Source organism: Epinephelus fuscoguttatus, linkage group LG9 (genome assembly GCF_011397635.1).
Source record: "Epinephelus fuscoguttatus linkage group LG9, E.fuscoguttatus.final_Chr_v1".
In the NCBI taxonomy this organism is placed as follows: domain Eukaryota; kingdom Metazoa; phylum Chordata; class Actinopteri; order Perciformes; family Serranidae; genus Epinephelus; species Epinephelus fuscoguttatus.
The window spans coordinates 22,960,440-22,982,262 of record NC_064760.1 but is presented as its reverse complement, the minus strand read 5'-3'; the positions used below and the strand labels follow the sequence as shown (position 1 = coordinate 22,982,262).

The 21,823-nt window shown below is 40.6% G+C and overlaps 2 protein-coding genes across 3 annotated transcripts; one reads left to right on the top strand and one right to left on the bottom strand.

Annotated features, from left to right (window-relative positions):
* The first annotated feature begins 336 nt into the window (after positions 1-336).
* LOC125894466 (calcium-binding protein 2-like) lies at positions 337-17,154 on the top strand. Of its 2 annotated transcripts, none has more exons than XM_049585866.1 (7): positions 337-420; positions 1,545-1,805; positions 14,338-14,368; positions 14,489-14,623; positions 14,773-14,882; positions 16,712-16,859; positions 16,940-17,154. In XM_049585866.1, exons 1-7 carry the CDS (start codon positions 337-339, stop codon positions 16,963-16,965), a joined length of 795 nt encoding a protein of 264 aa, XP_049441823.1. In that variant the 3' UTR covers positions 16,966-17,154. The 2 variants fall into 2 exon arrangements, with proteins under 2 accessions (XP_049441823.1, XP_049441822.1); XM_049585865.1 differs by having other exon boundaries at positions 337-424; positions 1,525-1,805.
* A 2,632-nt stretch (positions 17,155-19,786) lies between these two features.
* On the bottom strand, positions 19,787-21,558 carry LOC125894422 (beta-crystallin B1-like). Its single transcript, XM_049585782.1, has 6 exons — positions 21,502-21,558; positions 21,214-21,311; positions 21,012-21,130; positions 20,793-20,925; positions 20,553-20,695; positions 19,787-20,466 (listed from the first exon to the last, which is right to left on the bottom strand). The coding sequence occupies exons 2-6, from the start codon at positions 21,304-21,306 to the stop codon at positions 20,295-20,297; spliced, it is 660 nt and encodes a 219-aa protein (XP_049441739.1). The 5' UTR covers positions 21,307-21,311; positions 21,502-21,558; the 3' UTR covers positions 19,787-20,294.
* Between the last annotated feature and the right edge of the window lie 265 nt (positions 21,559-21,823).

Here is a 21,823-nt window from a genome sequence, read left to right as displayed (position 1 = left end):
GAGAAGGCACCTGGAGGAAATACAAGGACGGAGAGGAGGAAGTAGAAGAATATCTGAGTTATTATTTTTCCTTGAATCACTTCATTTACTCTTGCTTTTCTATTTTTACCTGGATCAAGGAAGAAACCCCATCAACAGAGCTGATGTTTTTAAAGCAATTTTTGAATATTTGATTCTTTTTTAGCTCAATTTGTGTGGACATTTAGCACATAAAACAAAACAAGGGCTACTTTAGAGGAGAGGAGAGCAGGCAAGAGGCAAGAGAGAGGCTGAGGGAGGGGGAGGAGGAGTGAGGGAGGGAGAGAGAGTGTGTGTATGTGAGCCTGTGACACCGAGATGTTCATGATCATTCGAGAGCCGTCCGCCGCAGTAGGCGGTGCTGGAGCGATGAGCGCGCCACAGGAGAGGAGTGCAAAGCAGGTGCGTAAATATGGGTGTCTATACATATGTGTATATATATATATATTTATATATATATACTGTACATGTGTGTGGATTTAAAGTATTTATGTGTGTAATCCTCTCTGGAAAGCCGTGCTCTCTTTATAAGCACATTTTCTGATGCTTTTCTGTGTGAAAATATGCAAGTGGATGCACAAAAATAGATTTCCATTCATTTAATTTGCATGAGTTATGATTGTGTTCCACTAAACTCAACTCCAAGATATGGAAACTGAAAGATATTGAAGTGTAATTGATGTAACTGATGAATGATGACTGTCCATATTTGGTAAAATGTTAAGTTTTTAGGTAAATTAAATAATAAATTACTGTAAATGTGTTTTTATTGGCTGAGAAAATTCTCAGAAAGAGCCATTTAGTTATCTAAAAGTTTTGTTGCAACCTAAAAAAAAATGCGTTTTTGTTGTGTATCTCATGAGAAATTGATGTGTTGGTGACATAACACAGTGTGCAGTGTATTCTGCATGTTCACAGGTAAATAAGTATGTTAATTTCACTTATATTAAATCTTCTGAAGCAGATGTAACAAAGTGCTTCATAATAAAAGACACCAGGACAAATATAGCGGTTATATAAAGAATTTTGATCGATTTGTCACCATATTTTGCATCAATGTGTACTGCTAAACATGTCAAACATAAGGTGTGTACATCTGTCCTGATGTTTTAGGTTACAACTGACAATTGTGTCCATTAGTGATTAATCTGTAGATTATTTAACTGATTGATTAATTAATTAATTAATTAATTGGTCTACAATACATTAGAAAACAGCTTAACAGTAATGAAAGCCTGTTACAATATTCTAGTGACTCCACCAAATGTCTTGTACATTTCCAAACCTCAAAATATTAAATTCGAAAGCAGAAAAATCCTCACATTTGAGAACCTAATAATGTCACGTTTTTGCTGGAAAAATGACTTCAACAATTAGGCTAACTGATTATCAAAATAGATGCAGATTAATCAATAAAATAATCAGTAAATTGACTAATCATTGCAGATATTGATGTTACCCTGGTGTGTGTGAGTTTGAATACAGATTTTATTAGTCTTAACACAGTTCCTCCATCCCCTCCTCAGGTGCAGGCCGCCATCAAGAAGAAGTTGGAGAAGCAGAAGAAGCGAACCAACGACGGTGGTGTTGCAGACATCCAAACTGTTACAACTCCTCACCAGAAACCTAGTCAGTTCCCCCCAGCAGCGGCTGCTGAGGATGACAGAGAGTTGCTGGACGAGGAGCTGGAGGAGCTGATGGAGGGACCACACAGGAGAGAGAAGGAGAAGGAGGAGGAGGGGGAGCCCGTCGACCTGCTGCCCATCGTTGACTCTGTGTTTGGACAGGTAGGAGCCATCAGCTGCAGTGTGTGTGTGTGACTCAGAAGGTCATCTGTGACACTTTGCCATTCTGTGTGTGTGTGTGTGTGTGTGTGTGTGTGTGTGTGTGTGTGTTTCATGCGCTGCATCAAGTTCTCCGGCTGATTGAATGTCTCGCCACCAGATTGATTGAAACTCTAAGCCTCTAATTCAAATTTAAAGCCTGGCTGTGCTCCAGTTTTCTGTAAATAGCCGTCTCTCTCACGCTCTCACACCATTTTGTTGATTCCACATGGCAAATGGACATAAAGCTGCACATGACTGGCCCTAGACTTTTAGGGGCCGCAGGTAGGTTGTGGATACATCCACATGAGGTGCAAGAAAGCAAAAATTTCTGACAACAACAAACATGCCGATGGTGGAGGAGTTTGTAATAATGTACCTTGTAACAGGCCATGTTGTAGACAGCAGTGGTCTGTGATGTCATTAAAAACATTGCATTCTTTCACTACATTACACATTTGTTCCATTCCGTCATTTTTAAAGTGTCTTCGTCAAATCCTACAGTCATATCTCGCTTGATCTTTGTTACACTGCCACAAAGTATATAAAATTAAAATAAAAATTAAAATTAAATTAAATTTCCAGGGGTGCTGCTCCATTTTGTCCGCATCCCTTAGCTTTCAAAAAATGTGCACAAATATGGACAAAAATGTATGCAGAGTACGCAGAGAGGGCTCCATCTTTGCCTGAATACAAATCTTACATTGAACTTTATTGGGCCATAAGTCTGAATGTATGAAGGATATGACACAATCAAAAAGATATGATGCACAGGGCAACCATATGGTGAAGAACAGACATTTATTACAAATAACTACTAATATTGTACAGTCTGGTACCAAGATCGAATGAGAAAGAAATACAAGGAAACACAGTTTAAATGAAATATTAACATTAAATTGCTCAAGATTTTCTAGTAACAGGTAAAAAAAGTACCATTAAGTAACATTTTTATTAAAACAAAATATCTAATTGCAATTATTTTGACGGATATTACCACTGAGATATGATTTGTGATATTGAGGGAATGATAATTTATAAATCTTTGTTCACATTTTCATTGAAAGACACATCAAAATGATTTGGGTGTTATTTAATTGAGCTGTACCAAAGAAAGATGTTTTCTTTAGTCTGTAGAATAATATTTATAAGGCAGAACATCTCTGCACCATGAGAATATTTAGTCTAAAATGATATTTTGACACATATAATGTGCCTCCTGTGACTTGAAGTTTGCAGTCGGCCATATTGCGATTTTGATCAAATCATAATTGTTTAGCATTAATTTTGATAACAACTAGAACAGTAAATCAACAGTTAGTTTTGCGAACTACAGGCAAGCAGTTATGTCTTATTGTAATCAAATGTTTTTTTGTCTTTAATTGATCATTATTAAAGTATTAAAGTGACCTTTCATGTGGGGTTTAAAGTACATTGCTGCTATTTCTTATAATTTATTTTAACTCGTGTTGGCAAACTGTTGAAGAATAGCTTGTGAAAGTACTTATCCCAGTTTGTGTTGACTTTCCTTCACCTTAAAATGTATGTGTTTTTAATCCACATAATCTTGGGTGTGCTTATCTTGTAGCAGACAGTAAATTACCTACTTAACCGACCTAAACTGTCCATTTCGCCCGTCTCTGAGCTTGTTTGTCACTATCTGCTGCCAAAAATGGCACAAAATGTTAGTTTTTTGTTTATAAAGTTTTTTAAAAGTTCCATTTTTTTTGGTTATTGTCTCATGTTCATTATAAAAAAAGATCTATTCTCGGGGGCCCTAAACAGTTGCTGGTATTACTTAATGCTGGCTCTGAAGCTGTAACACAAACATTAACCATTCAGCCTTCTCGTTTAACCTCAAATCCTTCTGGAAATGGCGGGGGCAGCAAAGCACAAGAGCTAAAGCTAAGGATGGAGATAGCGTGTGTTTGAGAGGATTTAAACTCCTTTCCTTTGGGAAACATTACGAAAGAGTAATCCGTAACAGATACGGCCATAGTCAACCAGAGATCTGATGAACACCCTATCTCGGTATCACATCCCGTCACTCACATGGTAAACAGTGACACAAGACACGGCACGGTAGGCTGCACCATTACAGCATCTGTCACCCCGCAGTCAGACATGTGGGATGGTGGTGTAAGAAAGTAGAGTGTTTGTGCGTGTGTGTGTGTGTGAAAATAAAATCAAAAGAGATTAAGTCAAAGCTCTGTTTGTTTCCTGTTTCTGACCGCAGCTTGTGAGTCACTCTGGTTTATTTTCCCCGATATGAAGAAAAAGTCCACCTGTGATCACGTCAGCAAACTCTGAAGGGGGGGTGATGAAGAGCGTGGATGAGGTTAGAAACAGGAAATGGATATAAGAATGAAAAAATGAGTGATGTCAGTGGTGATGCAAGACAGCCAAAATTAGAGAAACCTGCTGAGTGAGTGGGAGAGAGCAGAGTGTTGGCAAGTCTGAAGAGAAGAGAGGATTTATCTTTCACTGGAGGGTGCCTCGGGGTCCCTGAACCTCACTTTGACAGACAGAGCATCGCGGGATGAAACTTACCAGGCAGCAGGTCACAGACAGAGACACCCTCAGCCCACACACACTGGACTCGAATCAAACAGATGGAGCTTGAAGAGGCTCATCAGCTCCTTAAAGTGATATTTCATAAAAGACACTACACACACACATGCTACATCGTAACCAAACCAGGAGCACTCTGACAGGTCTGTGATTTTGGCTTCACCAAGACAACTGTTTTAAACCTGACTGCTTTAAAAGAAGTACAGTCACTGAGGCTGTTTGATTATTGGCTGGTAAACTTTTGGGTGATGTTGTCGTGAACATACTAGAATTTCAAACTGATAAATAGTACTGGTGTTAAAAAAATGACACTTGATACCTCACGGAAAAAGGAAAAAAGTATTTAATTTGACAATGAACAGATTTGCAGTAATGCTAATCAGAGGTGTGGGCTTGAGTCACATGACTTGGATTTGAGCCACATCTGAGTTATAAATTTGATGACTTTAGACTCGACTTGATATTATCAAAGAAGACTTGCACCTGTACTTGGACTCGAACACCAATGACTTGTGACCTCACTTGGACTTGAGCCTGCCGACCTGAAAATACTTGATGCCTTCCCCCGAGCGCAAAGATTCAAAAGAGAGTCATGAATCAAGTCATTTTCCTTCATGTCCTGAATCAACCAACGTTAACGCTGTTCATTCCCAGCCAGTCCACACTTGACTCTTCAGATCCACCTTGTTTGAACTGGTCTGATAGCATTCGATCAGGTTGCAGGCGAGAACCAATGAATTTTTTTCACATACAATCACTATGTGGTCAACAAAAAACAAATTGCAGTATATTTAAGATCAATATTTTCAATCCAAAATCCTCAACATATAAAACATGATTATTTCTAATGATTAAAATGCTCAATATTATATAAAGAAGTAAAGTGAACCCCACCCTGACCAACTACAACATTAAAATGCTTCTTACATACTCTCGCATCAGAACCAACATCTCTTCACATCTCTCTATTTCTACTTTTACTTGAGTAATAGATCTGAATACTTCTTTCATGCTCCGACTATTCTGTCTCTTCTAGTCTTTCTCTGATCGGCAGCTCTCGTTACTGGACACCAGCTGATGCACATCTGACACCAGATCAGTACATGATACTTGCTCACACACACACACACACACACACACACACATGCACGCACCCAAGTTCATGACAGAGGCAGGAGAGTACCCTGAGTCCCAAAGAAAGGACAGAGTCACATTACCTGAGTACTGCCCGTCACACTGCAACACACACCGACACACACAGTACACTAACACAATGCATGGTTTTAGTGTCACGTGTGTGTGTGATGCCAAAATTAACCTACAACTGCTACTGTGACGGTCATTCAATGCTGATACCTGGAGACAAGCGATTCAAAAGTAATCAAAACAGAAACCCAGTAACGTGAATAACACACACACACACACACACACACACACACACACACACACACACACACACACACGGACCAACAGCATCTCATTTGTGTGACTAACTGGAACCATCAGTAAGGGAGAATCAGCCTGGTAATTAATCGGGCTTAATGGTATTGGTTGTGTATTGGGTTATTCATGCAGCTGCTGGTGTCAGTTTGTTAAGTCATGAAGGAATTCACTGAAGGATGAAGTTAATTTGGTTGATAGCTGCATAGGAAGGTGAAGCTAATGTCATGGCATGTCAAATTTTTGGGACAGGGGTGCCATCTCATGACGTTTTGCCTGGACAAAGGAATCAGGATAAACAATATTGATCTATATGACCTGGCAGCTCGAGGCTGGATTACAGACCTAGACTGGGACTTGTTTTTTAACTGTGTGCTTGAGTTTAAAAGTTACCAAACCCTAGAAGCTCATGAACAGTTTGGAGTGGCTCAGTGCAAAATCTGCTCATTAACAAGCTGGCACTGCAGAAGCACTCCTATTTTTGGCCCAATTAGCTGATTAAACAAACAAAACACAAAAGGTAAGCAGGGAGCAACAGCTACAGCAGGCAGAGCACGTACCTCACAAGATGGTGCCCCCTTCCCACACAGCATGACGTAACTTCATATTCTCATTTGTGTTGTTCAGAGTTAGAATTTCACTAATTGGATTAATACTAATAGAAATGTTGTTGTTTATAGTTGGAGTATTCTGTGATCAGACAGACTGATTAATTGAGTGGAGTATTTTGTTTGTAGTTGGATTAAAAGTTTAACTTAAATGTAAAAGAGTCGCTGAGGTTGTGAAAAAAACCATGCACCAAGCAAATTCTAATTACAGATGTACATGCGGTAATGGTTCCACAAAGATGGCTTGCATCTTTAAAACTTGTCACCAGGTGCAGGTTTTCAAATATGTACTTTTTTTTAGTTTGGCCTCATGCGTTTCTTTAAATTTGAGATGTCAAATTTGAAATTTAGTTGTGCGGACCTGCATTATAGAACAGCATTTCTGTTTCACACAGTAAATGATAACATATGCTCATGCTGGCACAGCTCAAAGGTGAAAATGCGACTTATGTATAGAAAATATTCACATATATGAAATGGATTTTGCTGTGAATTTGCATGCAAGTTTTCAAAGTCACACTTTTCTGGAGGAGTTTAAAGGTTCACAATAGGATTTATTTGATGCTAAAATATGCGATCAGGGTTTGTTCACATTAGCCTTTCAAGTCACCCAAGGACACTTTACAAAACCAGATAAGACAGTCAAAACATAACAGAGGATGACAAAAACACTAATAAAAATACAGATAAAAGATAAACACAAGAAGCACAAGAAAAGGCTAATAAGAAAATATAGAATACGCTACACAGTAAATATAGAAAGGTTGTAGCTAGAAGAAGCAACAGAAGTGCTCTGGCGTCCATGTATTTCTTTTGTTTTCATATGAGACACTATATCCATTAAATCAAAATTTAAAAGACAGTTAAAGGACCTTGTTGATCTGCTTTATTGACAGAAAACCAGCTTAGTGGCTTGTCAGTGTCACTAGCGCCAAAACACACAATCAGACTGGAACCACATGTTATTTTTATCTTTTACTGAAAGATACTGTTATCTTATTTTAGCCCCTAACAGAACTCAGATCTGTCTCTGCGAGCCGAGCAGATCACCCTCAATTAGATTTTTTTTGGGCCAAACGGTCTGTTTCTACTTAAGAACATTTCCTGGTAAAGTTTTCATTTACAGTGGGCATTACTCTTAAGCTGCACAATCTGCCAGGAAGTTCTGCTAAAAACAGAAACAGAGGTTTGTATTATTACTGTCTCAAGTCTCCACTGCAGCAGCTGGCAAATAAGCTGACTGTCCTGAGGCGACCTCTAGTGGTGACTGCTGACTGTTGCAACAGAGTATCGACCAAACACAGAGATGTCTTGCTTCATGTCAGACAGAGTTCAAGACCCAGACAGAGGCATGGACCCAGGCAAAGAGATGTGACCATTATGTTTCATCTTAAAAAGGTTATTTGACATTATAATCCAAAAGGATTGATTAGCACATCACCATATTCTTTTTAAATATCCTGCATGCTCTTGCTACACCTGCCTGATTAGAGCTCTGTGTGGCCAGAGTGGCTGTGCAATCACACTCCTTTTGTTGCACCTGCAAGGAGCTGTAATCAGCCAGAGTGGAAACACCTGTGTGAGTGTGCAGGGCTTTTATTTGCAGCAATAAAAATGTTTCCCCTTTGAATTTACAAAGAAGAATAAATGCATTTTATTGTATTATTGATTGATTTTAAACAGAAATAATACATTTTTAGGGTCATCAAAAACTTAGTGACATTTAATGACACTGATTTTATACAGAGAAACTTTTATTTCGACTGACTGAAATTTTAATGCAGGCTGTGTAGTAAAGTAGCATTTTGTCAATCATTGAAGGCATTTTGGAAGACATTTAATAAATATCAGTGATACTTCCCAGCAAACATACATTTTACTTGTCATACTGCTTCTATATTGTGTACATTGTAATACTATTATAGGTCACGGGGGGCTGGAGCCTATCCCAGCTGACACTGGGGAAGAGGCAGGGTACACCCTGGACAGGTTGTCAGACTATCACAAGGCTGACACATACAGACAGACAACCATTCACACTCACATTCACATCTACGGACAATTCAGAGTCACCAGTTAACCTGCATGTCTTTGGACTGTGGGAAGAAGCCGGAGAACCTGGAGAATATGAACATGCAAACTCCGCACAGAGGGACTAACCCACCCTGGGTTCAAATTGTGCTGTGAGGTGACAATGCTAACCACTGTACCACTGTGCATACAAAGCTAAAATCTAATATCCAGTGGGGTAGAATTGTGTGCCACACACACACAAACACACACAAGCTGTGCTCTCCATACGGGAGCACTGGTAGTAAGCAGCATGCCAAATCTGCTTTTGGAGAGATTTGTTGACAGATGCTTTGTATGAGCTCAGCTGACCACTTAGCATTGCACTCATAACCTCATCTTGTGATATTATATCGCTGCCATCATTTTAGGCAACTTGGCCAAACTAGTTCTGGGACATAAGGAGGTCAGCGAGAGCTCAAAGCCCCCCTGAGCCAATACTTTCTGCCAAGTGTGACAGATACTGTGGGTCTCATCACCCGTCATCTGCTGAAGAGTCACAGCTCATTTGATGATTTGAACTTTTAATTCTTAATGTAGAATACAAAAAAAATCACGGCATCAGGAATCATGAAACTAAGACTTTTTCACTTTGACAAGCATTTGTTTGACTAGTTGATTTTAGGATTGCATTTCTCATTCAGTGGAGCAGGCGAGCTCCTAATTGATCCTAATAATTCACAAAGAAAATCAATCTCCTCTGTTCTAGTTTTTAAAAATATACATATTGTGATTGATTTTTCCTACTTTACTTCCATGGACGGCACGGAAAGTCTTTTGCATTATGGTAACTCTTGATGATTAGCATCTGCCACCATTTTTAAAAGGTTTGTGGTTTAAATGCACATTTTATATAGATTTTTGCTTTATACCATTATATTTTTGCTGTTAAATGTAATGGTATTTTTAAAAGATGAGATTTTTTTGTTTGTTCAATGAAAATTTGTCTTGCAAACAATCATCAGAATAACATAAAACAACACAAAGACATCTGTAAGGTCACTCTCCAGCAATCATCAAAAAGAAAAGAGATTATGTTCACTATTATAGTAGTATTTTAGAAATCTATCTTTGACAATGTGTTCATTTTTCCACTTAAAGGCTAAAACGGCTGAAAGTTATTGTAATCGTTTAAGAAGTATGGAGTTTTGGTTCAGATTTCAACCCAAATATACCCTCTTTTTTGCTTCTTTTCTCTTCACTCCTTCCTGTACTCTTTTCATCAACCCATCTTCCTCTTTAATCTCAAATGGAAGGGATTAATCTCCCTCTCTCTGTTTATGTCCTCTTAATTCTCCCTCTAAAACTCTTCATACTGTAGATGAAGTCATTTGAATGCTGGTGCAACATCTGAACGAGAGAGCGAGGGAGAGGGATAGAGGGAGAGGAGCTGAAAAGGAAAGAGTGAGAGAGAGAGAGAGGGGGGGGATTAAAAGCGTTGATCAGTGTGAAGAGAAAGAGACAGCGATGCTGCCGCCACTGCTGCTGCTGCGAGGAGACACATGAGTGAGCTGCTTCCAGTAGAGAGCTCAGTTTAGTTAGGTTTAGTTGGATTTTTTGTCTGGTGACATCGTCTGACTGTGGATCATATGGAGATGGATGGAGTTCTTCAGGATTGCAGATGCATGGATTAGTTTCTGTGTCAGATGTGACGATTGGTAACCAACATGGGACACCCAGAGAGGTCAGGGCTCGTCTCTGAGCTGGACCTCTGAGACGTCCAAGGAGAGAAGACATAAAAAACAGATAAATAAGATCAGAAATAACTGTCTGAGACAGAGACAGAGAGAGGGAAGGAAACATTTGGGCAGCTGTTGATCAGACGAGGTTGGGTCATGGGCAACTGCACCAAACCGAAAGACAAAATGAAGAAGGTAAGAGCACTTTGTCTCGTGCACTTGCCGGCTGACAGTTTTTATTCTGCAACTGTGTTAATTTATAGCTTATGTGATTGATTCTAAAACATCTCAGTTCCTTCTTGATATTTGAGAAAAAGGAGATGTAACAAAATAATAATAGCTTAAAGGAGCATTCTTTCTAATTGATTTCTAATCCTGGATCATTTAATAACTTTTAATTAATAATTTAATAATTTTTTTTTCCTACATGCAGGAAACAACAAAAAATATTTGCGGCACTGGCTGTTTTAAATCACCAAATATAAAATGTTTCCTCTGATGGTAGCTGCAAGAAACCTCCAATTTAACTTCTTACTGTATCAGTGTTGCATACTGACACAAGATGACTGTCATTGCAGCAGACAGTTAGCAGTATTACCTCAGTAAGTGTCATAGGGATGAATACAGAAGGAGAATATTGAGATCAAATGGGTTTTCACAATAAGGATAATAGCTGGTGTGAGTGGATTGCCTTTAAATAATAAGCAGCTTATGTAATCCAGGCTTACTGTGCGTGACTAGAAAACAGTGGGTCTTAACCTTGTTCCTTGAATGATTATGTTTTAAATGTGAAGAAGTCGGTCATGCAGACAGTGTGTGTGACAGTTGGAGTGCTGGAATAACAGCCTGGTCTGCCTCTAAAGGGGGTAAAGGAGGGTCCCCTCGGGGGTAAGGAAAGGGCAGTGGGCCAGGAGGGAGAGGAGGATGAGGACGCGGAGGATACGCCGTACAACGAGCCCTTCTCTACGCTGGTGAAGAACTGCAACATGCTGCACAACATCGTGGGCCCGGCCTGTATCTTCCTTAAACAGGGCTTTTCACAGACACTCGTATGTAACAGAGAGCACACTGTGGTCCTCACGCAAACCCCTCCCCACGGTGCAGCTTTTTCCGCTCGTGTCGATTCATTTTCATCCCTGTATCGTGGCTGTCTGAACCCTCCTGCTCTCCACCACACCAGCTGTGCTATCCCATCACAGGTCCAGGGTCAGATGATCAAATCCGCTGGAAGCACGTGCTCAGAGGGGTCGATCATTCGGTTCCATGGAAAATCATTGATGGGCTTTGTGGGGCTTACTCTTAAATGTGATGAGGCACATGGTGATGTGACAGTCAAGGCTGAGTTTTATAACCAGACACAGTGGGCGACTGCAGAAAAGGTCCCCTGAAGGCTCTATGTAACAGCACCAAAACAATGTCTTAATAAATGGGACAGCTGGCAGGACAGGATCAGGGGTGATATGAGTGAAGTGTTTTGACGATGTGTTATACGCGTGATCCACCACGGGAGATCTGGCTGTTAGCAGTTAGCACTTTACTGAGAGAAGAGGAATAGCAGTCGAAAATGTTGACAATATGGGAAAACAATAAGGTCTAGGAGCTCCTTACCCTCTGATCGAAGGACGAGATTGGCCATATTACAGATATTCATCCACCCATCCCTTTCATCGGCTTATCTGGGGCTGAGTCACTGGAGCAGCAGGCCAATAATAGTGTAACAGAGATGATAAATGAAATTGTTATTGCCATGTTTATGCTATTGTTATTATTGATAAAGCGCTGCAAACTCATATAAGTCACACTGGAGGGTGATACTATTGTGTTGATTCCACAGTGCTAGCATGTTGTTTGAAATCACACACTGGAGCGGCATGCCCTTGGCCTGCCCTTAATTATGCATAACTTTATAACTTTATAACATTTAAACAGGTTCAGTTGGTTGCAATCTGCAACCTCACCAGTAGATGCCACTAAATCCTACACACTGGACCTTTAATAACAATTTTTTAGTAACACTGTGTGCACCAATTATGAGGACCTTAAAGTTCCCGCGAAATGGAAGCTAGGCCGTATTTGGCTTCTGTACTAAAAAGTAGGTGGGCTTAGAGTTTTATGTGATACGGAGCTACAGAGGAGTGTTGACTCCACACACATCTCTCACGCCATTAGATCAGGAGGACAAGGGAGAGATGAATGAATTAGACCTTCACCATGATGTTTTGGAAATGAAAACAAGTTTTTGCCTTCAAATATCCACACACATCTCTGTCTATCACTCTCCATATTGCTCTGTTAGCGAGTAGCTACTACAACCCACAAGTGGTGAAGTGCGCTTTTACATGACCATTTTGGCTAGCTAGTCACCCAAAATCTCATTTGATTTTACTAACTTTTGCAAACAGCCCAGAGTGCAGGATGAGTCATCAAACATTTGAATCCACTTTACCAGGGCTGCGTTCAGCCCCGATGAAACATAGCAAGAAGTTATATTCAAATGATAATAGTGGTTTGCTAAACACTCTGTGGGTTAAATTAAAGTTCAACTCAAAGGGCTTTATCAGCACTGGACCCTCATGTTACATTGCCAAAAGAAGTTGGAAATATAAACAAATAACAATGTTACGTAAGTGAAGATCTAGTAGACATTTATTTATATACACAACTCTGCTGATAGTTTAACAACTCTGACACACCAAATGAACGAAAGAAAACATACCTCAAAGCCCTGTGCACACCATTTCACAATGTTTCAAGGAAACATGTCATGTAATCTGGAAACCGTAGCAAAACAGTGCACACCATTTTGAGACTGAATGTGCCCCTGGTTTTACAGAGAGAGAAAATACTCTGATACAGATTTTTTAACATATATTTAACCTTCATTTATCTGTGTAGCCACTTTAAGATTAAAATCTCTTTTACATGTGAGACCTAGCCAAGACTGAGTCATATAGCACTATTGAAACAAACAAGACAATACCATATCACAACAGTAACAACAGGTCCGTCAGAATACATACATACAATACATGATAGAGTGCATTAAAAAGGCAGCGTTATTTAATCTAAAATTTAAATACTAAATATAAAATTAACATATTTGGCATATAACAATACAGGGACACAGGGTTAAAACAGTTAAAATGTAATTTTCATTTAATTAAGGTGGCTCTTGCATGTTTTTTTTACCTTAAGACCCTGTGTCAGCATTTAGTTTAAATACTATATATTTACTATTTCTTTTTATATTAATTCTGTCTCATTTGCTGATAGGACTTGTCTGATACACTTGCGCTCCACTGTAAAGTCCCTTGTTGTCTGCTCATATTGTAATTTGGTTGAAATCAGAGGCATTGTGCATTTAGTTTGTTGTGTGATGAAATGAGGCCGAGGGCAACCAGAGTACATAAAATGATGCTGGAGGATTTGACCCATACTGTTCTCTCTCTAAAGCTCTTAGCCTAACATCCTCTACATTGAACCACAGCTTCCATTTTGTACTTTGCGTGCGAGCTTGAGTGCAGGGTACAAGACAGTAGATATATATATGTGTAGTTAAGAGAGTTTGAACAGTGGACATGTGTCCAAGGTAACTAAACCTCCCAAATCTCATAATCTCCAGATGTTTGCTGCCTGACGACAAATGAGCCGGTCACCTCATGTGGTTTGCGGTACATTGTTATATAGACTGTGTATCATAATGCAGTGTACAAGTTAATCCATATAGATTTAGACTCTGTTTTTCATTTGGAGATGCACTGGGTTTGTCTGTTTAATACAGCTTACTGAACAACTGAATCACTTTTACATTTGTAAATTATGTTTAAATATAAAATCCTGACTATAATACATACATGGGCTCAGATTTGACACAATGTGAATGGACATTACATTTCATATCATCCTCACAGTGGGACCGTATCAAGCCAAACTCCATTAATCATTGTTCTCATTTGTGTTTGTGTGTCATCTCTTCCCTGGTCAGTGGCTGTCTGGGTATTTCTGCAGAGATGTCACTTTTTTACATCTTGTTGTTTACATCTTTGTACTATGCCCAACAAGCTCTCTAAATATTCTCAGCATGAGAAGAAATAAGACGCTGATGTGTGTCTCTACTTCCTCCAACAGGACAGAGAGCTGAGACCAGAGGAGATAGACGGTGAGATGATTTGTCTACAGCAAACCTCAGTGTGGTTCTGCTCCACAGGTTATTAATATAACAGCTGACTGATAAATATCAACATGTTTTCTGATTTTTTCTTCTCTTTTAAATGATCAGAGCTCCGTGAGGCATTTGTGGAGTTTGATAGGAACAAAAAAGGCTACATCAGTCACAAAGACCTGGGGGAGTGTATGAGGACGATGGGATACATGCCGACAGAGATGGAGCTCATTGAACTGAGCCAGCAGATCTGTGAGTGCAACAGCAGCATGAAACATCTAGAACAGGGGTCAGCGACCTTTACCGTCGAAAGAGCCATTTTTGACTAAAAAAGGAAAGGAAAGATTAGATAAGAGAGTATGGACTGACGTGGCAGTTTTTATACAACTTGTGTGTTGCAGGTGGGGGTAAAGTGGACTTTGAGGACTTTGTGGAGCTGATGGGACCCAAGATGCTCGCAGAGACAGCGGACATGATCGGAGTCAAAGAACTACGGGATGCATTCAAAGAGGTCAGTATACATGTGCTGTTACTTAAAGCCGATTGTTTGGGTACAGAGCCACCTTCAACTTATCAAACAGACGAACACAGATGTAACCCATAACATCAGTAGTTGCTGCACTGCACAGGTTGCTGAGATGAAGCCACTGTTAGTGTGATCACGTCCACCTGTGCCTTCCCTGCTGTGACAAGCCAAAATGTCTGCTGTGAAAAAAGGTCTACTGACAGCATGTAGGAAATAATGGGTGCCATCTAGGTATTACTTTTCAAAAATTTTACAAACCAAAAGCACCAAAAAACGATAAATCACTCACATTTTGTGAATGTTTAAAGAAACTGGAGTTCTCTGATGCTCACAAATACGTTAAGTCTCTCTAGCAACATTCATTCAGAGAGCAAAACAACATGAGGAGCTGAAGATGCTTTTGATAATGTTAATTCAATAAACTGTAGTGCTGTAGTTTCCACATGTTGTCACTGGTTGATAAACCCCTTATGCATGGTGGTGTGGCCATTACATTTTTTCAGCTTTGAAAGAGAATCATGCCCATTGACTGAATTTAAGAAATTGACATACCCTCCAGGATCCATACTAAAAATGTTCGTAGCCAAAAATGGCCGACAAAAATGGCATGCGGCAAAAAATATTTGGCAATTTCTACAATCAGGCTTCCTCCTCACCATCTGTGTTGCCAGTGTCCCCTTTCCAAAATGTCCATAAGCATGGGTCAAAGTTTCTTCCATCAAGTCTGTTTTATAGATCCCAACTTCTGCACAGGAAGTGGCATATGCCTGTGTCAGGCCTCATTTTGTGTATACGCAGTGTTTATAAATGAGACCCCAGGTCTGAAGAGTGAAGCTGATGAAGTGCCCTAAACCAGCATTCTTTCTAATGGCCTGCAGGGGGCGACTCCACTGGTTGCAAAATGAAGATTATGGTCTCAGTCACTAGTTTGATGCCTTCTTCAGTACAGCATGATGTTCATTTTATGGTCCCATTTAGAGTGAAATAGACAGTAAAGCAGGACATGATCTAGGGTGTGGCTACCTCGTAATTAACAAGTTGCTATCACAGTGATGTCCTAAGGTTCTCAGTCAGACCCATCCGTCTTGTCCACATATGGTCACTTCTGGCTCAAAAAACACCGACACTCCGACAGATGGTGACTACCAAAATGCTGAACTTTAGGCTTCAGAATGATAGTCCACAAACCAGTGTCCACGTCCTTTATACAGTTTATAGTCATGTCAACAAAAAAAAAGTTTGGGAGCCATGGCACAATGTGAAGGATTTAAAAATGTCTTATTTTTTGTGCCAAGAAAGGACAGCAGATGAGATGCTTGCACACCAATGCAACTGGGCTGGACAGCCACAAAAAATGCAAAAAAAAAAGTCAATTTATTCAGAACATTCGTGCACAAAAAGAAAGGTGCTCAAAGTACAAATAATAATGACAATAATAAGTGATTAAAAACAGCAGCAAACATTTCAGTCCTTGACTATCATCAGTGCTACTGACATGAGTGTTTCACAGAACAAATGTAGACACAGACAGATTATTACCAGGTGTGATGAATCAGTCAGTCGGTACCACTAATTAGATGACATCAACTCTGAGGAGCAGAGGCCTGACTCCTAAACAAAATGACCTGTCCAATGAGTATTGTACAAAACACAAAATCCTCAAACACCAATGTATGATAGCAGAACATATACTAACACACACACAAACTATACTATACCGACGCGCCAAAGATAAACTTTTTTGTCCTTTTTGTATGATTACATTTAAATGTGATGGGACGTGACTCTTAGTGTGTTTCTCTCTGTGTGTCCAGTTTGACTCTAACGGTGACGGTCAGATCAGTTTAACTGAGCTGCGTGAAGCCATGAAGAAGCTGATGGGAGAACAAGTGACCAACAGAGAGATCAACGAGATCCTGCGAGATGTCGACCTCAACGGAGACGGCCTGGTGGACTTTGAGGGTGGGAGAAATTCTCTGCGCATGAATGGGATCGTTTAGACAACAATCTTCCTCCCTCTCACTCCTCTCTTGTCTTTTCAGAGTTTGTGCGAATGATGTCCCGCTGACCCAGCCCAGCTGCCCACATGTCAGATGGACAGACAGACATTATGCAACTGCTGGATTAGAGAACACACTACATTGTAGTGAACATGCTTCATCTGCTTGTAACAGCACACATCTAAAATTATATTTTTCTATTGAATGAAGAAAAAAGAATAAAAGGCTTTGAATTGAAAAATCAAGCCGACATTTAACACGACTATCCACATCTTAACTCCACAATGAAGCACTTTAACAGCTGTAAAAACATATCAAAAGCTTCATTGGAAACATTTATGACTTTGTGTTTTTAGATGTATTTTTATATATCAATGTTTGAGCTTTGAGTGTAAAATCTTGTTTGTAAAACTGTAAAAATCTTTTTTTAATTAAAGAAATGTACAAAAATCGGAGGGTTGAATTATTGTGATCCAGGTAAACTTCACCACACCACAGTCCATAAATAGGGAGTTAATAACATGAACTGCTTTTAGCACACTGGTGGTCTGATGGTTTGGTGTATTGTGACCAGACTTAGAGAGAGGCTTCCTGGATTAAAAGGGGATTCAGCAAGAACATGGACTGTTTGTGCCGACGTAAACACGGTGTGTAGGAAAATATGAAGAGGAGCAACTGATCCAAACAAGTCAGAAGGCATGCATAAACATCATATTTTCCTCATTAATATAAACAAAAGGTTTCATCACTTAAGTCAAATGTAAACTTGAAAGTTGTGATAGAAAATAGTTGAAAATGTTTACCTTATTTTTGCAAACAATGATTAATATTCAGCATCAGTATAAGGAGCTGTTTATCAAAATTCAGTTTGGGTGAAAGGAGTTTGCTGGTGATTTATAACTGCACTCTTATAACACTGTCATACGTACAATGGGTACTTAAAATCAAGGATTTAAATTGATAAGAGCAGAACCAGAAATATTACATACATAAACCTGAGTATCAATAATGCAACAGCCTTCCTCAGAGCAGTCTCACTAGAACTAACCAGAAAAGAGGAAGAGAACAATCAAACCTCAGTGACCAGCAACAAATTAAAAGAGCTGTGACACTGTGGCAGGTGCAACAACAAGCATTGTTCAGTTGAAAAACACTTGACAAACAATCTTGCCAGCTGGTATTTTTGTGCTGTTTTGATTGGAAGAAAAGGAGAAGATACAATTCTTAGCAGGTAATAAACTCTACATTTGCCAAACACAAAAACTGGCTGTCTACAAATAAAAAATGCAATGGACACCGAGGCAGGTGCATCATCAAAGCAGACGACGCCTACTTGTATGAACAATATAAACTCCACAGTGGCTGCAGCCACAAACATACATATTGAAGCAAAAAAAAAAAACAACATACACAAACACACACAAAGATAGGATGACATTTGTCCAACACATTCTCACTCCAACCTCGTCACATATCGACATTTGGTCAGGGACCTTCCATGTCTAGATACAATGTGAAAGGTACCCTGGGTGCATTGGTTGTTGACGTTCTGGGATGCCGTGTCAAGTTCTGCCTGTTACATGCATTGTCTTCTTTCAAAATACACTTCCGTTCTTACTGGAAATATACTGTTTACAAACTGTCTCTTTAAAAAAACCCACACCATGTCAGTACAACACCACAAATTGATGTTTGTTTTCCTCCAACAACGAATGCACAAGGTTGGGTTTAGGAAAAAAGAACAGGGTTTGGCTTGATAATCTTGTGGGACACAAACACAGCTCTCCCAGTTGAAAGTCGTGTTTGTTGGGCTCATCCACGACCCTTCCACCCAGCCTACTTGGACTTAAGCTGCCTTAACTTCGTTCTTGTCCTGCCATGTTTCGCCCTGACATTGCCAACCAGCTGCGTGTCACGCCAACGTTAAAGGACAGCTTTTTTTGTCAGGGTCTGATGCCACATTTCACTGCCCAAGCATCTGATTTTGCAGACTTCTGAGTGAGACCGGGTTGTCCACTCAGCCTCTCACTGAGCTCCTCAAGATTTTCAAACAGGTCGAGCAGAATGAGGCTCTGCAGAGATGAAAAGACACCAACAGCAGAAAGGAGTCAAACACACCTCACTGAAGGTAGAAGTCCCTACGCAAATGTAGAAGTCACGCTGGAGGATCCACCATGAGTATTTTTTGGCATGTTAGCCAGTGTGCACCTGTTCAAGCTGTCAGCATACTCTTAGGTGTGTTTGGATTTGAGCCATTTGAGCTAATTATCTATCATGTTACATATTTATATGGTTCACAAGCTGCTGGGCTGCTAAAGATGGGTCTATTTACCTGTATTATGACACCTGCCTATGGAGTGTCTCATTTTTAATGGAAAATACAAACAAGGTTGTGTATCAGCAGAACTGTAGGTGTGTCCTGTTATCTCACAAAGCCGATACACAATCCAGCAGGCTCCACAATGATGTCACATGATCAGCATCACAGGTCTAAAATGGCCCTGTTGGACAACTTTCTGTCTTTTTCCAGAAGCTGCATTTTTCAAAACATTGTATGAATAGGAGGGTTTTCGTAGCTGACTATGCAAAGCTTACCAAACACCATTCAGCATGAGCACAATGGAGTGTTTATTCGCAACCATATCTTCACAATGAAAACTATGAACATGGGCGTCACACAAAGAACACAATATTTTCCTTAAAAAGTTTAAAGTCAAGCACATGATATTTGGTGTGTAGCTAGCATCCAAAATACAGAGCCTTGATTAATGATAAATCAGAATGGATTCATTTCATGTTTGTATTCATCTTATTACTTTATTTGTCTGTTTTGTTCATTGACATTTTCATTTGGGGGATTTTTCAGTAATAAGTAACAACAACAACATCTTTGAAATCAAGATTTTCCTTTTTATTGAAAACTTGGCCAGGATTCTGTACAGCAGAGAGGGTGTGCAATGCACAGGGGCAAGAAGACGGGGGACAGGGGGCTCTAGGGACTCAGTTTCCCATGGTGCATCATACCCTGAGCCGAGAATCGAGTGTGTAAAACAGCAAGAGGCGTCGTGTTCCCTCTTCGGTGTCTCAGAGGACTGTGGAGGGGAATGAAGTGAGGGACTAAAAAAAGGGAGAAAAGGGGGGAAAGCAAAGCTCAGCCCATAGGGGAGAAAGAGAAAAGTAGAAACAGAGAGGAATGGAGGGTGGTCCTGCTGGTCCTTCCATTGAGGTGTCTTCTCTGATCAGGGACAGATCTAGATCCTCACCCTTCCCCTCACTGCTTTAGATCATAGACCGTTTAAGGTACTGAGGTAAGGCCTCAGACATCTCTCCCCCTTTCCCTCTTCCTCCGCCCCTCTCCCTCACTTCCGCTCTTTCTCTTTCTCTCCTTCCCTGAGCCTCACTTGCTGGCCATGGTGTAGCAGCCCTGTTGGTGCCACTGCATGTCACGGATACGCCTCACAGACTGGAACTGAGGATGACGGGCACCATACTCGTTGAAGTGCCTGAAATCGCCCTTCTCCAGCAGGTACTGGCTGCCACGGTATCCAGGGAACTGGTATCCCACCCAGCTGGAGGAAGAAGAGGAGACATGTCAGTACAGGACTGACTTTTGTTAAGTCTTTGAGCTCTGTCACCTGCGATCACTTATACTCACGTTCCACAGCTGACAATGATGCTGCCCACTCTGTCGGTGAAGCCGTAGGAGAACAGGCTGGGAACGTCATCATCCATGATCTCCATCTTACGGCCCTTGAACTCTCCGACCTCGTACAGGCAGATCTTGTGCTTCTCGGGATCCTGGAAGAGAGAAAACAGGGACAGACACAAGTTTAGGGGGCAGTCTAAAGAAAAAGAGAAAGGGAAAGTTTGAGAGTATCTAAACAAGTTTTTATACCATTCTGACGGGCCTGAAGGACAGCAGGTAGTCGTTCTTCTGGCAGTTGCTCCAGGAGTCCCAGCGAGGATACTCTCCCTTCTCCAGGATGTACATCTCACCACAGAAGTTCATCTGCTCAAAGCCCACGAAGCTGCACACGAGACAAAGTCATGAAGTATCCACGCAAAGACAAGCGCTTTAAATGTATATGTATATGTGTCCTTTTTTGAGACTTACGGTCCACACTCAACGCGCAGGGAGCGCACACGGTCCATGCCCATCTCACACACATTCATGCACTCGTTGCTGATCTCGATCATGCGACCCTGGAAGTTCTCCTGGTCGAACACGTACATCTGAAGGGGACAGATGAGTCAGTACAACAACAGTGATATGTAATATGATAGACTGAATATATCACAATGTGAGAGGCACCCACCTTGTAGGACATCATTCCCATCTCAGACTTCTTGCTCTGAGCAGCCTTCCCATCGGTCTGGGAAGAAGTCTTGGACTTATCTCCACTGGACATGATTGCTGCGAGAGCGAGAGGAAAAAAAGACACTAAGTGAGATGATGTGACAAATCTATGCTGTTTTCATTGGTGTAAATGTATCGAGATAGAAAGGAAAGATTATAAATGCTAAATCTGAAAAAGTACACCTCTCCCCCCTGATTTGTCTCTCCAAATACACCTGCAGCTGCACAGCATGTGCGTGTACCTTACCTGTCTGTGTGTGCGATGCCTACGACGAGACTCACTCAGAGTGTGTGCGGCTCGGAGTGCGCCCCTCCCTTTTATACGCTGGCGCCCATAGGAGAGGGATTATGGGCAGAGAAACAAACCTGCTGAGGTCAGAGGCGCGAGACAAAAGAAACCCAACATCATCAGAGAGGGACGGACAGAGGGGATGGGCGGAGGCAGAGGAGGACTGACAGAAGCTGGGGAACAGACTGAGGACCAGTTACTAACAGAAATACTGAAATAAGTTGATGAGCAACTTTAGAAGTAAATAATGTGCCCTGAATCATAATAATTCAGCCTTATA